Source organism: Microcaecilia unicolor, chromosome 4 (assembly GCF_901765095.1).
Source record: "Microcaecilia unicolor chromosome 4, aMicUni1.1, whole genome shotgun sequence".
Taxonomy (NCBI): domain Eukaryota; kingdom Metazoa; phylum Chordata; class Amphibia; order Gymnophiona; family Siphonopidae; genus Microcaecilia; species Microcaecilia unicolor.
In genome coordinates, this window is record NC_044034.1 from 91,497,705 (window position 1) to 91,520,994 (window position 23,290).

The 23,290-nt window shown below is 44.5% G+C and overlaps 1 protein-coding gene across 1 annotated transcript in view; it reads left to right on the forward strand.

Annotated features, from left to right (window-relative positions):
- Positions 1–335: 335 nt before the first annotated feature.
- SPRYD7 (SPRY domain containing 7) overlaps positions 336–23,290 on the forward strand; it is a 46,808-nt gene continuing 23,853 nt past the window's right edge. Inside the window, exons 1-4 of the mRNA XM_030200458.1 lie at positions 336–525; positions 10,065–10,181; positions 21,171–21,337; positions 21,944–22,046. Coding sequence (XP_030056318.1) covers positions 423–525; positions 10,065–10,181; positions 21,171–21,337; positions 21,944–22,046 — 490 coding nt within the window. The 5' untranslated portion in view covers positions 336–422. The remainder of the gene's footprint in view (positions 526–10,064; positions 10,182–21,170; positions 21,338–21,943; positions 22,047–23,290) is intronic.

The following is a 23,290-nucleotide window of genomic DNA, read 5'->3' on the forward strand; positions in this document are numbered from 1 at the left end:
TGAAAACAAGATACACTAAAAAATAAACAAGGAGAGATGATTGTAACTGAAATGATTAGTGTCGCACATAAATGAAATAAAGTACACTTATGGGTAACAATAGAGCTGCTTTTCTTTAAAGAAGGCAAAACTATATTGTGGAGCGGACAAAGCCGGGGCTCACTGATCATTGCTCCCTCGTCACTCTAGAGGTCTTTGAGCCCGCCGTCTGAGCTCTTCCACGAGGTCATCATAACCCTCCCCCTCCCCTTGCCTCCAGGCCTGTAGAAGGCACTGTGGCTGGCACTGGCCGCTCTAGCGTCTCCCTGCTCCTGTGGCAGGGCGGTACTTCCGGTCCGGAGAGATCGATCGAGGGAGAGGGATTCGGGAAGCAAGAAGGAAGGAAGAAAGAAAAGAGGGGGCGTGGGAGGTGGTTGGCGAGCATGGCGTCGGTGTTCTGCTGTCTGCGGTGTTGTGGGGATGGAGGTGCGGGGCACATTCCATTGAAGGAGATGCCTGCAGTGCAGCTAGACACTCAGCGTATGGGTGAGTGCGGCTGCGTTCCTATCACCCTCTGGCTTTTCGCTATCCTTACTTGCTTGTCACTCCTTATTCTGGAGACGTTTTGATTTTTTTTTCTATTTTCTTTAATTTATATGGAAAAGATGCGCCGTATTTCAGTAGCTAATGTTTATCTTGGTGGAAACCCGATTCTTTTTGGTTTTTATTGAAGAAGACTCTTTTTCCGAGATGATCCTATAAACAATTCGTAGGGATATCCGAAAAAGAAACATATACTTTAAGGCAAATACACATCTTTACAGCATGTTTTGGTTAGTTCAATATACGTTACAACTCCTGGGAAAGGAATCCAGCTTATAAGTTTTGCAGTCGTATTATAACCAGGATATTTTTTATGTTGTACTCCCAGGTTGGGAATGACACAGGGACAAAGTTTGTCCCCGTGGGCGGGCCGTGAGCTCTGTCGGATCCAATCCACAGGAGCCTCGAACAGTTATGACTTTAAAACTGAACAAGCCAAACTACTACAGAATGCTACATAGAAGATTCATGCTAACGGAATACCTCGGTCACACAATGAGAACCCAAATGCCAAATACATAATAGTAGACCAAAAATGAAGCACATATTAAACCCAGGGCCGCCGAGAGGGGGGGGGGGGGCAGGGGGGACAAAATTCCCCGGGCCTCCCGGGGGGGGGGGGGGGGGGGGGGGGGGGGGCGCCGCCACAGGCCGGCCCGCCCTGGTATTGAATTTAAGTGCCTCACCTTCAAAGGTGCAGCAAGCAGCAGCAGACCACTCCTTCCTTCCGTGTCCCGCCCTCGCCTGACGTAACTTCCGCGAGGGCGGGACACAGAAGGAAGGAGTGGTCTGCCGCTGCTTGCTGCGCTTTCTAAGGTGAGGCGCTTAAGGTCAGTGTAGAGGGCCTGGTGGCGGGTGGGGCGGCCTTGTCCCGGGCCTGGCCCAGTCTCTCGGCGGCCCTGATTAAGCCAAACCCCCAAGAAGCCACACCAAAGAAATAGAGATGCTTTTCATACTGTACTGTGCAAAATGTAAAGATCACACATGCAAGGGATGGTTTTAAGGGAGTGCAACTAGGACAGCTGCCTCCTGGCTAGAGAGAGCCCTAAGCCTGCTGAAAGCGGGATGGCCTGACTTTGGGATCCCCTCTGAAATTTCTGCCTGGGCCCTAGCCACATCTAACACCAGATCTGGTAGGATACACATATCAAATCTGACATATTCTAATTACAAAATAGAAAATAAAAATGTTTCTTTCTACTTTTTGTTGTTTGGTCATTTTATTTTTCAAATCGTGTTGGTCCCAGGCTTAGGTTTCTGTTTCTTCCTCCCTTCTCAAGTCACTCACCAGGGTCTCCTGCCTATTTGACATTTCTTCTTGCTCACTATCCATTTTCCATATCTGTGTACCTATCATTCCCATTGTTCAGCATCTCCCTTCGCTGTGTCCGCAATACTTTCCTGTCCAGCATCGCCCCTGTGACCATCTCCCTGCATTCATCAGCACTCTGGCCCTATCCCCTCCCTCTGTGTCCAGCCATCACTCCTCTGTGTCCTTTTGTCCCCCAAGTCCATCTCCTTTCAATGTTCCTATTCTCACCCATATCTAGCATCGTCCCTCACATGTCTGGCATTGCCCCCTCTGTACCCATATACCATCCGTATGCAGCATCTAGCCTCCCTTCCTTCCAGTGCTGCTTTTGTCCCATTCAGCTCCAGTGCTGCCTCTTTTTCACCCGCCTGCCAGTGCTCCTTCCCAAGCTTCCTCACTCCAGTGCTGCCTCTGTCCCCTTCAGCTCCAGCCCTTCCTGCCCTGCCCCCTCAGCTCAAGCCAACCCTCCCTCCAGCACTCCCCCCCCCCCCCGTTCCAGCACTCTCCCTCCCTCTAGCACTGCCCCCTCAGTTCCAGCCCTTCCTCCCTCCTCCAGCATTGACACCCACCCCCTATGTGGGTCCAGCATGCTTTTCGCCGTGGATCCCCCACAGGCCTGCTCCGGAGCCTACCCTCCGACTCCCATCTTCTGCTGTAACTTCCTTTTTCGCAAAACATTAAATTACATCAGAAGGCAGGAGTCAACAAAAGAGGGATCCTTTTCCTGGTTCATTCTGTACTCACAAGTTTTATATGTGGGGGTTTCTGATGAGGCAGAGCAAAACCTGATGAATAATGTTGAGTATGGAGAACTAGATGACATTCACAAAAACGTTTTTTTAAGATGCTAGTAAGAACATAATAATTGTGATACTGGCTGAGACCAAAGATTCCTCGGGCCCAGATTTCTGTTTCCAACAGTGGCTAATTAAATTACAAGCACCCAGCAGGATCCTAAAAATAGATTCTATGCTGGTTATTCCTGGGGGAAAGCAGTGGATTTCCCAAAGTACACTTTCAGTAAGGCTATTCTTATATTCTTAACCATTATTAGTCAGACCAGTGGTTCATCTAGCCTGGTATCCTTCTTCCAACAGTGGCCAGTTCAGGTCACAAGTACCTGACAGAATCCCAAATAGTAGTAAGATTCATGCTACTGATCCCAGGGACAAGCAGTGGCCTCTTCTCCCACGTCTATTTCAATAGCAGACTATGGACTTTTCCTCCAAATCTTTTTTAAACCCACATACGCAAACCACTGATACCACTTCGCTTGGCAATGAGTTCCAGAGCTTAACTATTTGTTAAGTGAAAAAATATTTCCTCCTGCTCATGTTAAAAGTAGTACCATTTAACTTCCTTAAGTGTACTCTAGTTTTTTACTTTTTGAAAGAGTAAAAAAATTGATATATTTACCCTTTCTACACCAGTCAGTATTTTGTAGACTTCTGTCATATCCCCCCAGGGCCAACAAGAGAGAGGGACAGGGGAAATTCCCCATGCCTGCTCCAGCATAGACAAGCTTCTTCCTGCTTGCGGTGTCCAAAAAGTTGACTTTTTCTGGGGAGTAGTCAATTTTGAATCTGATTGTAGGATGGTATGTATTGAAGGAATTGTAAAATTGTTTGAGAGTTTCTTCCCTCTCAGTCCAAATCATAAAAATGTCATCAATGTACCAGTAGTATTTTAGGAGTTGGGTCTGGTATGTATTCAGAAATGTCTCTTCCAGCTCTGCCATAAAGAGGTTGGCATATTGAGGTGCTGTCCTGGTGCCCATTGCAATGCCCATTATTTGTAGATAGATATCATTGTTAAAGCGGAAATAGTTGTGAGTTAAAATAAATTTGATTAGTTTTGTAATAGTTTTTGGTGAGTATTGATGGACCAGTGTGGATGTTTTTAGGAATTTCTCACATGATAAATTAGATATTTCTAACAATAGTTCTGCAACCTCATTTTTCAATTCTATCAGTACTCTGGGATGAATACCATCTGGTCTAGACAATTTGCTACTCTTTGTCAAATTGTGCCATTACATCTTCCAGGTTTATAGAGATTTCATTTAGTTTCTCTGACTCTTTAGCTTTGAATACCATTTCTGGCACTGGTATCTCTCCCAAATCTTCCTTGGTGAAGACCAAAGCAAAGAATTTAATCTCTCCGCTATGTCAAAGCTACTGCTCTAACCACTAGGCTGCTACTCCACTCTATTATATTTTCTGTTGTGTTCTTCATTTCTTTCTTAGTAGTTCCTATCATTGTTTTTCACTGCCACCACTATGCTAAGCAAGGGATTTCAATATATCGTCCGCTGTGACACCTAGATCTTGGGGCTGCACCGCACAGGGCAAGGCACTGCCATTTTCCAAGATGGTGGCACTGGAGACAGGAGCAAGGAGGCACGTTTCAGATGGCGAGGGGCATGCTGTACTCCTGTTTCCCCAGGTCCAACAACAATATTTGTGTACATACCCAGTGCTGGGATATTCTCTGTTTCCAGCGGCGTTCGTCTGCTCTCTGTGCTGCTCAGACAATAAGGCATTCTACAGCTGAATGCTCCTCCCTTCTTCTGTTTTTTTCTTCTGATAGGTGAGTTCTATGTCGCATTCCGTTGCCTGGTAACAGTTCTGCTTTGTTAGTGGGCAAGCCCCTTCTGATAGGTCCCTTCTGATAGGTCCGTGTTATGTCGGATGGCTTCACCACCATGAAACCATGAAACCTTTATCGTGTGCTGTGACTTCAGAATCTTTGTCCTCAGAATATTCACGGTGCGTTTTATTATATTAGATTTGCTAGTAAAAGCCAGAATGAGGCTCGAGTATTGGCATAAATATTGGTTTGGTAAGAAAAGTTGGAGATGGGCAAGGCCAGGCCTATTGGCACAGGTGGTAATATAACAGATATTGGACATTTCTGGTACAGATGTAGAGGGTAATGCTATGAAAAGGTTGTGACTAGATAAAACACAAGTGAGAGTGGAGAGATGGCATATAAATTCCTACATGGAACCCCAGTATCATCCTGCTTTAAATGGCCATCTCTCAGCTGGGCACACTAGATTGTCGAAGTATTTATGGTTGGTTTCCAAATATTTCCTTAGGCCAACAATAGCAGGTGAGGAAATATTGTGGCATTCTTATATACAGAGCCTAGGTATGTTAGATTCTACTTTATCTTTCCAAAAAATATATTAATTATACAAAAACTATATTAATTATATAGTCAAAACCACCTTTAATGGGAAAGGGAAATGGGACTTGATATACTGCCTTTCTGTGGTATTTTGCAACTACATTCAAAGCGGTTTACATGTATACAGGTACTTATTTTGTACCTGGGGCAATGGAGGGTTAAGTGACGTGCCCACAGACACAGGGAGCTGCAGAGGGAATCGAACCCAGTTCCCCAGGATCAAAGTCCGCTGCACTAACCACTAGGCTACTCCTCCACACCAATAAGCTATAAATGATCCATCACATTAGACTTTACTTCTTGTTAGATGATCTCCAAAAATATATGCATGCTTTTACATTGTCACATATTTAACTATTGTAATATCCTTTATTTGGGTCTTTCAATGTGGTTGTTGTCTAAGCTCCAGCTGTTTCAGAACTGTGCTGCTAAGGTCATCTTAGGAAAATTTAAATACAACAGTGTCTCACCTTTGCTGAAAGATTTGCACTAGCTGCCAGTCTTGTCGCGTGTTGAATTTGAAGTTATTTTAAAACTAGTAAAAAAAGGCCCGTTTCTGTCAGAAATGAAACGGGCGCCAGCAAGGCTTTCCTGGGAGTGTGTATGTTTGAGAGAGTGTATGTGTGAGAGAATGAGTGTGGGTGCGAGTTTGGGTGTGACAGAGAGAGTGTGTGGGTGAGAATGAGTGTGTGCAAGTGCGTTTGTGATCCTGGTTTCTGTAGTTGAGGGGGTTTTCCCGGGAGGCTGGCTGTGCCAGGCTATTTGCCATCTGTGCCGTGAGGTCCCTGAGCTATCGTGATGGAGGCTGTCACACTTTCTATACCTCTATATGTTGTACATAGCTTCCTGCTGTTTCCCTCTGTGTGAGACAGAGGTACCTGGGTTCTGTCTAGAAATGATTCTTCAGTGTTTGTGTGAGGCTCTGTGGCAATGGGCTGTCGCTTCCTGCGGGTCTCTGTAGGTTCCCTGCCTTCACAGTTCCTCCATGCTGTCTGGCAAGCTGCGTTCCCTGTGGGCACTCTTGATGAGCGGCATGGCGATTGTTTGGGAGGTATGTGCTTGGGGGGGGGGAGGTGGTGGGCGATGCGCCGAGGAGGGGGGCAGGGCCTACTCATCGCTGTGCACGCGTCGCGGTTTTGTTTGTTTTTGTACTCCTGCTCCTCCCCCTGTGTCCGTGGTGCTCCCCCCTCCCCCTGCGTCGGTCGTGGTTTTGTGTGCCTTCTGCCTTTCCTGCCCTGCCGTCGACGTCTGTCCATGCGACTTGTGGCTTCTGCCTTCCTGGCCCCGCCGGCGACGTCATTGCGAGAGGCGGGGTTGGATCGCCCGAGCTGTCAGTAGAGCGTTTCTCTTGTGGAGTGTAAAAGTAATCCTCTCCACATCGTCGCCCATCCAGAAGGCTCGTCCAATGATGGTATTTCGCCGCGCCTTCTAGGGGAGGTTCGCCCATTGATGATCTGCCTAACGCGCGGCTCAGCCAATGGCAGGAGAGGACGCGCCATCGACGTAATCGCGAGAGGCGGAGGGATGCGAGGGCAGAGGGCAGAGCTACAGGCAACAGGCCAAACCGGATATCTCGGGCACCTCAAGATCCGGCTCGAGGCTTCAATGGAACATTGGAGGTGCCTTTTAGATATATATATATATATATAGATAGATAGATATTCCACGGTTATTGTCTGGATCTCGGTTAGTTCTGCAATCTAAATCCCTAAACTACGTATCTTTATAAAGGCTAATAAATAAATTGTAAGAATCCAGCTCCTTTCTGCAAGCAGCGTTAGAAAAAGTCCACCATTAAGCATCTGTTTTCTGAAGCTGCACCCCTCTTAATGGAATGCCTTGCCTTCTGTGTTGCATTTTGAATGTGATGTTATGATTTTGGAAAGTCTTAAGACTTTATTTCTAAGAATGTTGAGAAGTGAATTTTGAATGTTTATTTCATTTAAATATGGTTATCTTATTTTGTTTTGTAAACCGTTCCAAACTCCTTGGTGAAACTTTATATAAATAAACTGGTTTTATGCTTTATTTTTCATTTACTGCATTAATATTTTTAGTTGTTTCTATATCTGATTACTTATAGCTGCTTTGTTATAGTTTTAAAGTTGGGTTCTCTGTGGAAAAGTACAGGAACTCCAGTTGTGATTCCTTGAGTACTAGAATACTTCTGCAGTAGCAGAGCACATTTCAGGGAAATTAATACATAACATAATTAATAATAGCAGATAGAGCCTGCATGGTCCATCCAGTCTGCCCAACAAGGTGGCTAGAACCACACCTGCTGCTCCCTGCAGGTTACACTCTATGATTTAACATTGACATTACAAACAGGGCAGTTGACAATTCATCACCATGCCAACCACACGTAGGCAGATTGTATATAATGCAATCCCATGACAATTGAATAATTTAATTTTAACCTTAAGATGTCTCCCCCCCCCCCCCCCCCACCTCTCCTCCTGTTGACAGGTACTGCTTTTACGTTACCTGTTCTGTTTTTAAAAAGTATCACATAGCTAAATCTTTAAAAGTTAGGTATTTCCTGTGACTCAGAGAGAGAAGTTGACGGCATTTCAGGGAAGACTTATGAAGAAAATTCTGCCCATAAGTAAAACTGGTTTTTCTTCATGTTCCCATTTGTATTTAGTTGTTTGGTACTTCAGTCATTTCTGTAATTGTTTGTTTTCAGAAGAAATGGTATTGACAACATAACTTTCCTTAGCATCCCTCCAGACCGGCCCAGTTGTGCACTTCTTCCAGCAGGTGGAGACTGAGAACAGTGTTCCTTGAGAGAGCCAATAGGAGCCCAGCTCAGCCCCATCAAGTCTCGATATTCTCAGTCTCCATCGGGTGAAAGACGTTGTGAACCCTTCAGTCTCTTTTCTTTGATTTTAGCCTAAATATAAAATATTTGCCTTTTCTTCTCATTTTATAATTTTTTTTCTCTGTGCACCGCTGGAGGTGTTTGCTGGCCGAGAACGAGACCAGCGGGGGTTTTCTTCTGCCTCTGGAGGGTGGCCAGGTCCCAACTCTCACCCCGAGCCTTCCTTGAGTGCTTGCTGTGGCAAACTTAGTAATTTGAAGGTTGGTCTGCACCCCTTTGAGGGAAGGGTTATAAGGAGAGTTTTAGATTCAGACTACTGCAGCAGTTCCAAAACAAAAAAAACAGACCAGCACAACACCACTTGCCTTTCTCTCCCTGCCCATTTTCTGAGGTTCTTTCCCTGAGAGTTTTGAGCACCGGGTGCTTGGTGGTGATACTGCACAAGCTTCAGCAGTGTGCCGTTTGTCAGCGTTGAGGAGTTTTGGCGGACGCGTTTGTAGAATTTGTACTGAGTTGGAATCAGAGCTTCTGGCAAAGTCGTCTGCAGCTTGTGCAAGTGGCTCTGTTTCCTGTAGTTCAGTGGGTTCTGTGGTGGGGCCAAGCAGTGTAGCGGTACCAGTTTTCGTGGGAATTTCGCCATCTTGGATGTGCCGGCTGCATCGGAGCAGTCTGTGGCACTTGGTTCTAAGCAGGCCCAGCTGATGGCTGATTCAGCAGGAGTACAAGGAGGGCTTCCTGAGGGGGGTTTCCCTCCAGACTTTGTTTTAGCTACGTATAAAGCTTATTTACTGCACAATGCCTCTCCTCAGCCTTCTTTAGCTGCTGACCATACCCAGGGACCGTTACCTAGCACTGAAAGACCTCGGGTCTCTTGGGAAGATCAGAAAGTAATGGCAAATCTTGATTCTGAGTCCCTGGGAGATGGAGAAAAATTTTAGTCTACACGGAGGACTATGAGGGAGAGGAAGACTCCTTCCCTTCGACTGAGGATTTGAGTAGGGTTCAAATGAAGATAACTTATTGCCCACTCAGGTGAACCAACAGGAAAATCTTTTCCATGGAAACCAATGAGCAGAGTAAGGGGTGGAAAGGAGGGAACCTGAGTAATAAATTAGGTCCTACCTGCTAATTTGCTTTCCTTTAGTCCCTTTGGTCCGGCCCAGCACCCACCCTAAGCTGCTTGTAGTTGGTTCAGCAGTTTGTTTGTTACTTCTCTTTGGGGGAACAGTAGTACTTTTCTCTTAAAAAAGAAAAAAAACACAGTCTATGGTTATCAGATTTGTTCATGTACAAAGCTACATTTAAATACTCTATTGAGCTGGTCAGTTGCCAGCATGCCTCTTGCTCTTTGTGTTTGGGTGGCTGTGGAACCCAGTGGGGCACAGATGGTTCTTTCTTTTGCTTTGTTACTGATATACTGAGACTTGATGGAGCTGAGCTGGGCTCCTATTGGCTCTGTCAAGGAACATTGTTCTCAGTCTTCACCTGCTGGAAGGCATGTCCAACTCATCAGTTCAGCTGGGCTGTTCCGGAGGGACTAAAGGAAAGCAAATTAGCAAGTAGGACCTAATTTCTCCTCCTTTGCTTAATGGAATTAAAAAATGCATGGGATAAACACAAAGGAATCCTGTTTAGAAGGAATGGATTCAATGAAACTTAGCGGAGATTAGGTAGCAATACCAGTAAGGAAGCAAAGCCAGTACTGGGCAGACTTCTATGGTGTGTGCCCTGATTATGGCCGAATAAATTCAGATGAGCTGGAGTAAAGCTTTTCAGGGGCTTCGATGACAACTTCAGAAGTTTTAGAACAAGGACAGTGCTTGGCAGACTTTCTACGGTCTATGCCCTAAAAATGGCAAGGACAAATCAAGATCAGGTGTTTATATATATATATATATATATATATATATATATATATATATATATATATATATATATATATATATATAATATAAAGTTTCAAATCATACCTTTGTGTAATGAGTTTATCTTTTCGGTCAGATTGGATGGACTGTACAGGTCTTTATCTGCTGTCATCTACTCTGTTACTATGTATATTTATTCATGAAGGCAGTTAATAAATCCCAATAAATATTGATGCTATTTATGTACAATAGTGCATCATCATTTCTAACCTGTTCTATTAATCTGCAGGAACTGATGTTGTCATTGTGAAAAATGGGAGAAGAATATGTGGTACAGGGGCTTGCTTAGCAAATGCACCTCTACATCAGAACAAGAGCTATTTTGAATTCAAAATCCAGTCTACAGGTGAGTCCAACAGACCCATGCAGCCTCAAATTTGTGTACATTGTATCTTTGAGTGTTATGTTGGAGACATATCAGGTAATAACACTTCACCTGCATGAAGACTGACCTTTCCTGTAACTTCTGAACTTTGCATTATAGGCATGATACATTCAGATCCTCTTACCATTGTGTGCGCTATTGGAGAGCCGATGGCAGACTGCAGGGCACTCTGATGGACTCAGCAGATTCGAGCATCACTCAGGAGCCAACATACAGTGATTGCAATTTATTACATAAAAGATATATATATTTTTTAAATAAAAAACTAAGAAAACAGAAGGAAAGCAATGGGATAAGGTAGCATTTGGAGCCCTGGTGAGTCCACCCCCCAAAGGCAATACAACTGGTGACACCCTGCCTGGATCATTCAGAGTAAATGGTCCGGGAGCCACTGGATGTGTGAGGAGCAAGGACTCTTGATAAGATCTATTTTCTCTAGAGCAGAGCTGGAGAGGTTATTTATCATCTGCAGAGTGGAAATCTTGGCTTCAGCATTTACCAAGTGTGCAACCATTTGGGGGGGGGGGGGGGGTGTGCATCCCTCGGAATACTGGAGACCCTTTTAAAGCAGGTCCTTGAGGAAGCAGTTTGCCCTTGACTTGGCTGTTTGTGGGAGCTGTGTTGACTTCAGCAAACTCAAACTAAATAATTCTCGAAAGGAACTATGTTGGCATCGGCTGCCGTGTTTCTTGCAGATGCTTATTTTAATCAAATGGCTAGATTCATGGTCTTAGTAGTCATGGGACAAAGGCATCTTTGGCTAACATGCTGGTCAGCGGATGAGGTGTCAAACTCACCTCAGTGAACTGCCCTTTAAAGGGCAGTTTGGGGTCAGTCTGAATAAACTTGTCAAGGACTTTGGAGGGCCCAGGGAACCACCTTCCAGAGGATACGACCTAAGATAAAGGTTTTAGAAAAAGAACTCAGGATGCCTGAGCCACCAGGCAGTTTAAATATATGGAAATCAGGGCTGACAGATTGACTCTCCTGAGATTCCAAAACTGCCTTGAAGGTAAAGCAGTGTGGTCCACCATACAGTGGTAACAGCTGTAGCATATACAAACAAATGAAGAGGGACCAGGAGCTGCCACATGGTGAAAAGCAAAACTTATCATGATGTGGGCAGACACATCTGGAGGCGCTGTCACCATGCAATATTATATGCACCGCCAATGTGCAGGCAGACATAAGAACATAAAAATAACCATACTGAGTCAGACCAATGGTCCATCTAGCCCAGTGTCCTGTTTCCAGTGGCCAGTCCATGTCCGAAGTACTTGACAGAAACCCAAATAGTAGCAACATTCCATGCTACCAATCCCAGGACAAGCATTGGCATCCCCATGTCTGTCTGAATAGCAAACTATGGACTTTCAGGAACTTGTCAAATTTTTTTTTTAACCCAGATAGGCTAACCACTGTTTTTTTTTTTTTAATCTTTTTTTTATTGAGAACAAGCAGAGCTTTCCAATACAAACATATAACAATTGTAAACAGTAATACTAACAGGAAAGTAACTATAGGATATAGTACACATATTATTCACTCCATAAGTATTATGCCGAGCCATCCCCAATTATCCCAACAAAGTACATTGTTATGTTCTGGGCTCGTGCTTGTAATTTTTCAGTTTTATTCCCCCCCCCCCCCCCCATTCCCAGCCATTCCACTATACCCGTTTCCTTTATACCTCCCTCCCCCCTCCCGTCCAGAATTGCTCATTCAAAAAGACCTTTTAGCACCCATCGCAGAAATTCCAACAAGGGCACTAATTATAGGACGAGTTGGAATACATTCCAAGCAGCGCTTCCATATACCATTATACTCCTTAGTTGCCCTATTTCCCAGGTTAGCTGTTCTTTGGATCTCCCAGTCAGCCATCTGCTGGAGATGTCTATACCATTGTTCAATGGGCGGCGATAAATGGCTTATCCATTGCTGCAAAATGACCTTCCTAGCCAACAATAGCGCCAGTAATATAAAATGACACTTGCTACTATTCAACCCTTGCTCCTGCAGTTCCACATCCGATCCCATCAGCATAATTCCATATGTCCACTCATAAGAGCTTTGCAGCACCTTTTCCAACAATGCCACCACTCTAGGCCAGTACCCTTCAAGTTTGACACACTCCAGGAAATGATGCACTAAGGACCCCTTGCTTATATTACATTTGTTACACACATCTGTATCCCACAAACCCATTGCCTTCCCTTTGCATCTAGTGATATACGCATTATGCAATATTCTATACTGAATCTCATGTAAACCCACGTTTGGTGTGACCCGGAAGGCCTGTTCATAGCATCTAGACAATTCTTGTTCGGATACTGCCCTCCCCAAACGTGTACTCCATTCCTCCTGCTGCGTATCAAAATATCGGGAAGGCCTGCGCTTTCTCCCCTCTTTGTACCAAAGGGACAGCGAGTTTTGTGCACTAAGTGTTTGCATAAACCATTGATCTAAAGCTGTAAAAGAGGCATAAGCGCCACTTTTTCTCCTCTGGGTGTCCAAATAGTGTCGCAGTTGCAAGTATGAATAAAAATATTTTGGGGGGAGATTCCATGCTTTTTGACATTCAGAAAAGGTGGGGCATCCACCGTTCCCCAATTCAACCACTTGCCCAATATATCTGCAGCCCCCCCTGAACCAACCCTCAAAAGGAGACCCTGGCTGACTCGCTGTAAACTCAGGATTACGCAAAATTTCCACAAAAGGGGATGTGCCCTGTGCCCCTCCTATTCTATTCCTCCACCAATCCCAAGCCTTTTTTAATGGCCGGGCTAATGCAGAAATTGTAGCTTTTCTACCCCTGCAATGAAAAGTGTTAAAGATCGAGATCCCCTCCCGTCCGCTATCCCAGGTCCCTACAGGTGCAAATTTGGCTTGTCCCGTGTGAATCTCATGTACCCATCTCATAAGTGCTGCTACATTGTACAGGCGCAAGTCTGGCAGACCCACTCCCCCTTTGTTACGATCTCGCGTCAGCTTATTGTAACCTATTCTTGCTCTACGGGCTCCCCATATAAAGGAAGTTATAACACTTCTATATGTCGCTTCATCCTTCTGCAAAACCCACAACGGCATCATTTGTAGCGAGTATAAGATTTTTGGCAAAAGTACCATTTTTGTCAATGCCACTCGTCCTAAGAACGATATGGGTAAGTCCCGCCACCTAGCGCACAAAGCCTTGATATTATCCAGCTTCTCAAGTACATTTTTAGTATACATCATATGGGCATCTAAATGCAAGTGAATCCCCAAGTATTTCAGGGCCCCCCGTGCCCATGCAAAAGGAAAATCAGGCTGCTGCCTGCACCTACAATTAGCTGACAATGCCATGGCTTCAGATTTGTCAAAATTAATTCGGAGCCCCGAGAAACTACCAAAATTTTGTATCAGCTGCACTAACACAGGGGTCCCCTTAGTCGCTTGTTCCAGAAAGATCTCATATCATCAGCGAATAGGTTTATTTTATATTGTGCTCCCACTGTAATGCCCTGCAATTCCTTTGATTGCCTGATTTTACATGCTAATGGCTCCAATGCCAAGACGAAAAGCATAGGGGATAGTGGGCACCCCTGCCTCGTACCCCGCTCCAACTTGAATTTTTCAGTAAGGCTTCCATTAATTAAAATTTGTGCTGTTGGTGATTTGTACAAAGCCCTAGTGCCCCTCAAAAACTCCCCATAAATGCCAAATTGGGGCAGGACCCAAAACAGATAGTCCCACAATACTTTGTCAAACGCTTTTTCAGCATCTAGACAGGTGATTATGGCATCCCCCTCTCTCCCCTTTGTCTCCTGCATAGCCTTCAGTACCCGTAAGATATTTGTGGAGGCATACCTCCCTGGGACAAAACCTGTCTGGTCCCCCTGCACCAAAAGTGGTAGCAACTTTCCCAGCCTCGTTGCCATAATACTAGCAAAAATTTTCACATCTTGATTGAGCAGTGATATAGGTCGGTATGAACCCAGCTGTTCTTCATTTCTCCCAGGTTTCGGTAAAACTACTATGGTAGCATGTGTCAGCTGGCCCGTATGCTGCCCCAGCCCACAAAGGGCCTGACAAAGTTCAACAAAGGGACCCACCATCTGAACTCCCAGTATTTTATAGAGTTCAGCTCCCAATCCATCCGGCCACGGAGCTTTTGCTAGCTTTAGCTTCTTAATAGCTTGCTGTATTTCAGAGCCCTCGAATGGAGCATTTAAAGATTCTAACTGTTGAGACGACAGTTTTGGCAGATTTAAATCTTGAAAAAAACTTTCACGCTCTCCCATGTCACTTTGTCCCGCATCATACAGGGACTTATAAAAATCCACAAATGCCTTTTGAATATCTTCCCCTTTATTAAGTGTATTACCTGACTTGTCTTTAATACTAGTAATTATCTTTTTTGCAGATCTACTCTTTACCATTGCGGCTAATAATTTCCCCGTTTTGTTGCCCCATCTATGTAAATTATATTTGTAAAGCTGCACATCCAGGCTTGCCCTCTGATTAAGCACCTCATTGATTTGCTTTTTGAGCTGCCAAAAGTTTTCTCTACTGCTGGGCGTGCCAGCCCTGACCAATTACGCTCTCGCCACCTGAATCTTCCCTAGCAAATTGATGAGCTCTCCGTCCCTTTCTTTCCTGGTGCGGCTAGAGTACGCTATTATCCTACCTCGCATTACTGCTTTGCCGGCCTCCCAGAAGATCACAGGGTCTACCTCAGATGCCTTATTGGTCTGCAAGAACTCCTGCCATTCTCTTATGAGATATTCCCGAAATTTCGGGTCCTGGTATAATGCAGGATTCATTCTCCAACTAGCTGCCTGACTCTGTCTTTGGCAACCACCCCAATCAACCCATACCATGCTATGGTCTGATACTACCCCGGCCTCTATTCCTGCCGCCCAACATTGTGATAGCGATGTGGCCGGTAGCAGCACATAGTCCAGACGTGCCTGCACTTTGTGTACCTTAGAATAAAAAGTATACTCATGTTCATCGGGGTGTAGAACCCTCCAAGCATCTAAAACACCCAGCTCCTTCTTCAAAAAGTTAATTCCCCTGCCACTCGCTTCTTTATGCCTAGGTTTTGGGGGACTGCAGTCTATAAGCGGATCAGCGGTAATGTTAAAATCACCCCCCACTACCAATTTATACTCGTTCAGTGGTACAAGTGCAGCCAGTACTTCAGAAAAGAATTTGTGGGAGTACACGTTTGGGGCATAAATTGAACACAAGGCCATTTTAACACCCTGAATCGTCCCCGCCCAAATCACATATCTCCCCTCCGAGTCTTGAATAACCCTATGCTTAGTACATGCCAAAGATCTGCTAACCAGAATAGCCACTCCCCGTTGTCTACTATTATAAGAGGCAGTTGCCAATTCCCCAACCCAACCTTTCTTTAATTTCATATGTTCTGATTGAGAAAGGTGCGTCTCCTGCAGGAGCAATATATCCACTTTCAAGCGTCTGCTATAACTCAATATTTTTGTGCGCTTAACAGGCGAGTGTATCCCATCTACATTTAGAGTAGCTATCCGAATATTACTCATCCTCTATCCTACAGTTGAGATATACTTTCCAAACAATTTCCTGGTAAACCCTTCTGGAGGTGACCTCCCAGCTCAGCCCCCCCCCATACTTTATATGCTGTTCTTGCTGTGACGGCCTTTTCATCTACAACCAAATCCCGGACACACTGGACCTCCCTACCCACCCCTCTTCTATGTCTCCCCTGCTCCCTCCCCCCCTCCTTTTCCCCCCTCCTCCCCCCTCCCTCGCCCCCAATAATGAGAGAAACCCCCGAGTCAGGTAGCTCCCGCAGCCACACCACCATTCTCCTCCTTACTTCCTCTGTCCAGTCCCCCTCCCTTCCCTATTCACTTCGTATTCCCCCTCCCCTTGTAGTCTGTTTTACTCCCCCAATCTCCTCATACCGCATGCAAACTGCATTCAGTCCACACATTCTAAAGGTTCTCAACCTCTTTTTTTGGTCACTTACATCCGCTGCCCCTTACAATGCAAATTTTCCTGCATCAGATACAAAAAGGAGAAGGGGTAAAAAAACAGAGAAAAAGAAAACTAAAAAGCAGAACATTATAACATGTTAACCGTAAACAGGAGCTAGTCACCACTCAGGCTGTCAGATGGCAATCACTAAAGTAGTGCTGTACTTTTTCCTTATCTCTCGCCCCCAGTCGTAGGCCAGCACCACTGATCTTGAAGCCTCCTGGACTTTTCAAACTCACAAGTCTTCAGTCTCCGCCCAGACTGCCAGATCGTCTCTCAGCTATTTTGGTCTATGTGTATTCTGAGCCTTCTTATCTTTGTATAACAAAAGCCCTGGTTCCATTCGGGATCTGAGACTGAGGCCCCGCTCTCCGGTTTTCCTCACAAACAGCCAGCAGCCTGGGCAAAGAAGCTGGGCCATTTTAACCTGGCTAACCAGCCCCCCCTGAGAAAAAAAAAAAAAAAACAAACTTCACCATTTAACAGACCCAGATTCCTGATTGCCTATTAGACATGCTCATTGTTAGATCTTGCTCGCAAATGTTTTAAGATCCTGGGAATCAGTGAAGTACAAGGTCTTATTGTCGTGCACTACCCGTACTTTCGCCGGGTACTAATCCCCTTATCAAACAGGATCTTGCAGAACTGTCCCATGCGGCGCCTCTGTTCAGATACTCTAGCCGAGTAATCTTGAAAAAGGAGAATCTGCGTGCCATGGTACTCCAAGGTTCTGTTAGCTCTGTAAGCCTGCATTATTTGCTCTTTATGTCCATAGTCTAAGATTCTTATTAGCACTGGTCTAGATCGCTGAGCTGTTTCTCGGTGGGCTCCCACTCTATGGATGCGTTCCACCCGAATGGTGTCTTGTATTTGCTCCAGCTTCAGCTGTGCGAGGAGCCATTTTAAAACGGTGTCTCTCAGCTCCTTCTCCGGCACCGACTCTGGTAGTCCGATCATTCTGATGTTGTTACGCCGACTCCTGTTCTCCAGATCATCCGTAAGTAGTGCCAACTGCTTTGTGTCCGTTTCTAGCAATCCAACTCGATTCTCCAGCGATTCAGCCTTGTCCTCTTGCCTGCTAATTCTCTCTTCTGCTCCCTGTATGCGAGCTGCCTGCCTCTCTAGTTTCTCATTAATTGAGTCCACCGACGCCTGCAATTTCGCCATGCGGTCGTCTAACACTGCCGTAAGCTGTTTTGTCAGCTCCTGTACAGCCTCCGCTTGCAGGGTGACCACCGCATTGCTGGGCGCCGCCACTGCCGCCATTTTGGGGCTCCCGGGTTGAATGCGTTCTCGAGTCGGCCGCGGAGTCTTGGCTGGCATACCCCGCAACACTATGTTAAAGCTGCTTCTATTGCCTCCGTCAGAGCCTCACTGCTTACGGTACACAAACCCGTAAATTTTAGCACTCAGGGGTGTGGGGAAGTCGAAGATTTTGCCGATAATAGTGCAATAGGAACGGAGCTGGACTATGAGCGTCCTTTCAGCCCGCTGGCATCACGTGACCCCCCGCTAACCACTGTTAATACATCCTCTGGCAACGAGTTTGAGCTTAACTATTCAATGAGTGAAAGAATATTTCCTCCTATTTGTTTTAAAAGTACTTCCATGTAACTTCATTGAGTGTCCCCTCGTCTTTGTATTTTTTTGAAAGAGTAAAAATTGATTCACTTTTGCCCATTCTACACCACTCAGGGTTTTGTAGACCTCAATCATATCTCCTCTCAGCCATCTCTTTTCAAAGCCGAAGAGCCCTAACCTCTTTAGCCTTTCCTCATATGAGAAGATTTCCATCCCCTTTATTGTTTTATTGGCTCTTCTTGGAACATTTTTCTAATTCTGTATCTGTTTTGCGATACGGCGACCAGAATTGAATGCCGTACTCAAGGTGAGGTTGCACCAGACTCCTTAAGCCATCATTTCCTAATGGCTGGAAAGTGGGAGTTAGTCAACAAGCCTTCGACATAGTCCTGACCACAGTGGAGGTGCAGAAGAGCTCTATGGTTTTGATGGCAAGAACTCAGAATGAAAAAGGACTTGGGGTCCTACAGCAAATGAAAGGCTCCAGGGGAAAAGATGTCCCATCGCCTTGTGATGAGTTGCTGTATGTTTATCTTCCGTGATCCTTTATAAACAAGTGTAACTCCACACACTTAGGATATGTAATCCTAGTGGCCCTGGATTGGCTGAGGTGTCCACAGTATAGAGACCTGTAGCGACTAGCAGTAACAGAGCTGTTTTGACTCCTGCAGGTCAAGGGGCTACTGTGACAGGGACTGATACAGATGGAAGACCCATCTAGTTGTGGTTCTCATCCCTAGTGATTGAGACTATGTTGAAAGTTAGGTGGTCTACCTCCTTGGCACATGGAAGATATTTTGTGTGGTGCACATTCTCTGTGGAAGGTTGAGATCCAGTACATTTTAGACTTTGTACAGGCTGGGCTCAAAGGGGGCCTGGCATTTAACTATAAGCTGCAGCTGTCTCCATAGTTTGCAGATATCTGAAGATAACTGAACCTTTCTGAAAGATCCTGAAGATCGCAATCTTTTTGGACGATTCTGAAGAACTGAGGTGGCTTCAGAAGCCACTTTGAGCAGATGAATAAGGCACACACAATGGTGTATGGCTTGCATAGATGTGAAATTTTGAAGTCCATTCAAACAAGGTCCAAATGGAATATAGGTCAGTTCCACCAGAAGATACTTCTAGAGTACTAACATGGACATCTCTCCATCCCTATAGCCTGGATCTAGAGGCTAGAAAGTAAAGCTACCTTTGAAGCAGCAGTCCTGGTGGCCATGGTAGATTCCTTCCAGCTTAGTGATTTTGTACATTCACTGATCAGGTATAGATGAGGAGGAGAATGCAGAAATCATTAGGGAATCCTGGGGCACGGAAAGTGAGAGAGAGTGAGAGATGCTGCTAGTTGCTCATCTTATTTTAAAACATTGAACAATAGATGCAAGGGCTCACTTATGGAGAGAGCTTGCTAAAAGAATACTGCTAGAGGGAAGGTATATTCCCACTAGTCTGGACTGCTGTTGCAAGGCTCAAGACATTTTAGTTATCAGGTAAGGCATAATTGCTCTTTATGATTCTTTTGTGATGGGTCATTGCATGACAAAGACTAAGATGTGGTGTTGTCAGCCTTATCTACTACGAATGTGCTGCCAAACTAAAAACCCTGAGAAAAAGAAGCAAGATATTGAAGTCTGTGGGCTTTGTTTAGAAAATCCCATTACAGGAGTGATTCTGACAAGTGTGTTTAAGAATGACTACTGAATTAGGCAGCTTGATGATTAAGCTGTGTACTGTAAAACTGAGCCAAATGGTTCATGCTGACATATAGAGGTGCATTTTCGATATGACATTTAAATCCGATTTTGGACAATTTACAAAAAACGTCCCAAAATCCAGTAGCGAACATGGCCATTTTCAAACCAGAAAAATGTCCAACTTTGTTCTAAAATGGCCATTTGCTAGATTTTTTGTGCTCAGTGTGTCTATCGTTTTGGACCATAAAAAAAGGTCCAAGGGGGAAAAACACAAAAACAAGCCATTGGGATGTATGGGGGTGGGGGGGGAGGGGTAGCATTCTTAGTAGACTGGCAACACACAGACATCCCAGCAGAGCAGTGGACACCATAGGGGCCACTACAGTGAACTTCACATAAAAGGTCCCAGGTATACATCTCACTTTTACCCCCTTATATTGTATATTGAACCTACCAAATACCTACTGTACCCAACTACTACAATAGCCCTTGTGTCTGCAGGTGTCTCCTATATATGAGTACAGTAGGTTTTTGGTGGGTTTTGGAGGGCTCACACTTTCCACCACAAGTGTAACAATTAGTGGGATATGGGCCAGGGTCCCCTTCTCTACAGTGTACTGCACCAACCACTAGCTACTCCAGGGACCTGCTTGCTGCTCTAATAGGACTGGCCAAAATATCTGAAGCTGTCGTAGAGGTTACTATGTACTATTTCTTTCATGTCTTTAGGGAGTGGGAGGTGGTCAGTGAGCACTGGGGGAGTAAGGGGGTTCATGCCTTAATCCCTCCAGTGGTCATTTGTTCATGTAGAGCACCTTTTTGTCTTACGTTTAGCCCTGGACATTTTTTACTTTGTTCCATTATGACAGAAAAATATCTACGTTTTGGGTACGCCCAAATACTGCCCCCCCCCCCCCCCCACCCCCTGTGATTTGGTGCACTGCATGTGAACTGCATAGAAAACCATCTTAAAAATGGATTTTGAAAATAGCAATTTGGATGTTTGTACTGGTTATTTGGATATTTTTTCTGTTTTGAAAATGAGCCACATAGAGGCATATTTTCAAAGCACTTTGGGAGGCTAAGTTCCATAGGTTTCTATGGAACTTTGGGAGGCTAAGTGCTTTGAAAATGAGCCCCTTAGTATCCTAGTTACTAATTCTGACCCAAATCGATGGTCTATTGGCTTGCCATTGACAAATGTAAGAACTGGCTTTCTTTCATATCTGAGACTTCCGTTGCAGAAGTTGGAAGGCTTGGTATCATAGTGAAGTTGACCTGGTGGGGAGAGATCTAATCTGTACTTTTGGTTACAGTCTGTCTCTATCTGGAAAGGGTACAGGCCGTAGCGATGGATGCAAATTGTCTGCTCAGTTTCCACTCGGAGCAACTGTCAAAGCTGTTTGCTGTAAAAATAAGAGAATGGTCATATACAGCATTAGATATATCTGAGACAATATAAGATAATAGCTGTTACAAATAGTACATGATTAGAAAAAGCCAAGTGAAGATGATGGATTTTTTAATTCAGCAGTTTTCTAAAGACTTGACAGATTACAGTGGCTTAGAACAAAGTTCCACTGTACAGGATACAACATGAATATTGTGTTATGCAACTGTGGGATATTAATATATTATAAACATTGCATTTATTTAATACTTTTAGGGATCTGGGGTGTAGGTGTTGCAACACAGAAAGCTAATTTAAATCAGATTCCTCTTGGTCGAGATATACACAGTCTAGTGATGAGGAATGATGGTGCCATATACTACAATAATGAAGAGAAGAGCAGGCTGCCTGCTAACAGCCTTCCCCAGGAGGGGGATGTTGTGGTAAGTGTTAAACATGTAGATTGACTGGTAACCCATGGCTGTACTCTGCTGCTCTTGGAAAGTGCTGGATTAGTCTTCTGAGTGAAAAGTCCCTGAGTGTAATACAAGTCAGATTTATTCCTTTCACGGTAGACACAAAACTAATCCATTTGAGGGCACTTTATGCCTATAGCGAAAGGAAGCATTCATTGCACTTTAGTGCAAGTGGTAAACGAATATTTAAAGTATGCAGTCTTTTTGTTGTTGTTAACCTCTTTTTGTGTTTCAGTTCATTCCTGTTGGGCATCTCTCAGGATTCCACCATACCTCATTCAAGCACAAAATGTGCTAAGCTACGCTACTCAAGTAGCAGAGCACTGCCTTAAAGTTTAAATGAGACATATACTGACAGTGTGATCTTGTCATTGCATTTCATGCTGCAGGCATTTAGGGGCTGGGAGGTACCACTAGTGGTTTATAAATTTAGTCCTTAGTGTGCCTAATGTATTTTTAGGTGGGGTCTACATACCTAACATCAAAATTCAAATAAAAAGGAATGAAGGTAAATCTATCGTTTTTCTCTTTTATGAGATTTTTTAATGGATTTATTTTTGCTTTTGTTTGTAGGGTATTACATATGATCATGTAGAACTAAATGTACATTTGAATGGAAAGAACATGCATTGCCCAGCCTCAGGAATTAGAGGCACTGTCTACCCTGTTGTATATGGTAAGTTTTTAAAAACTTGATAATTTGAATTTGCAGCTGGATCTTTAAATTGTCAGCTAAATGTTTCTGAATTTAGTGGTTCATGTTAGTGTTCTGTTATAAAAATACATATGCTTAATTGTCCTACCTACCAACCAACCAGTCGCATGACTTGTTGCATTCAGATGGAAGAATTTCTCCTAAGCTGTAGATACAAAGAAGTGGCATCATATATTCAATACTTATGTGCGGTAGAGCCTATCATGAAAGCTTCAATCTCAGTTGCCCTCCATTCATTTCTCTTAAATGTTCGTAATTCAACTACCTTACCTTTAGTCACTTTATTCTTGAATGAATAGGGATTGGGTACACTGGCTTGGACTTTTACAGAATACAGAAATGTAACTATCAATATGGAATAGATACCTATAGGAGACTGTAGAACTCTGTTTTTGTGACATTTGAGAAGTACTGCAGAACTAGCTTCTTAAATCTTCTGTGATGAGATGGAGTGTTTTCTGGGACCTGCTTTCCACTTTGTGTTTCCTCTTGTGCTTGATATTTTTAATTCTTCTGTTTTCTTTCTCCCTTTTATTTGTACTAATTAAACATTCTTCATTGACTGTGGTTATTGGTTTTACAACTTGTCACCCTTCCTGGATGGCATACCTGGGACCACTTATAGGCACAAAGGCTGGAGGAACAGTACCTTCGAGAAATTATGTGCGTTGTTTTTACCTGACAATGTGGCCATGATGACAAGCATTGTCTTTTCTTCCCTCCTTGGGCTTAAGATCACCATGCTTGTGTTTTGCCCACGTCCACCTGGATTGGACAGATAGGATTATGAATCTGGATTCTGTTAAGGTGTACTTGTGCCCTTACAACCATTCTCTTCCTTCCCCACCTGATGCTGCCTGGCTGTTGGGAGAGTTAGGCACTGAAGCTACTGCAGTGTCTCCTGGTTTTTCCTGAGGAGGGGAGCAGCTGGTTCAAGAGAACATAATGGAGAGCTTGGAGGTAGAGGGGCAAACATTGCATCATAATGTGGAAAGCACCCCCCTCTCTGGAAGAACCTGCTAAGTGTTGAGACATCTGAGCAGGGCTGGATCAAGGAATTATGGCGCCCTTAGCCAATTTGCTTTGGCGTCCCCTCCCACCTTTCACATTGCTTCCGTCCCTAGCGCCCCCCGTGGGTCTGGCATTTCTCGCTTGCTTGGTCAGGCTCCTCTCCCACCCCCTAGTCTGGTTTCTCTCTTCTTCAT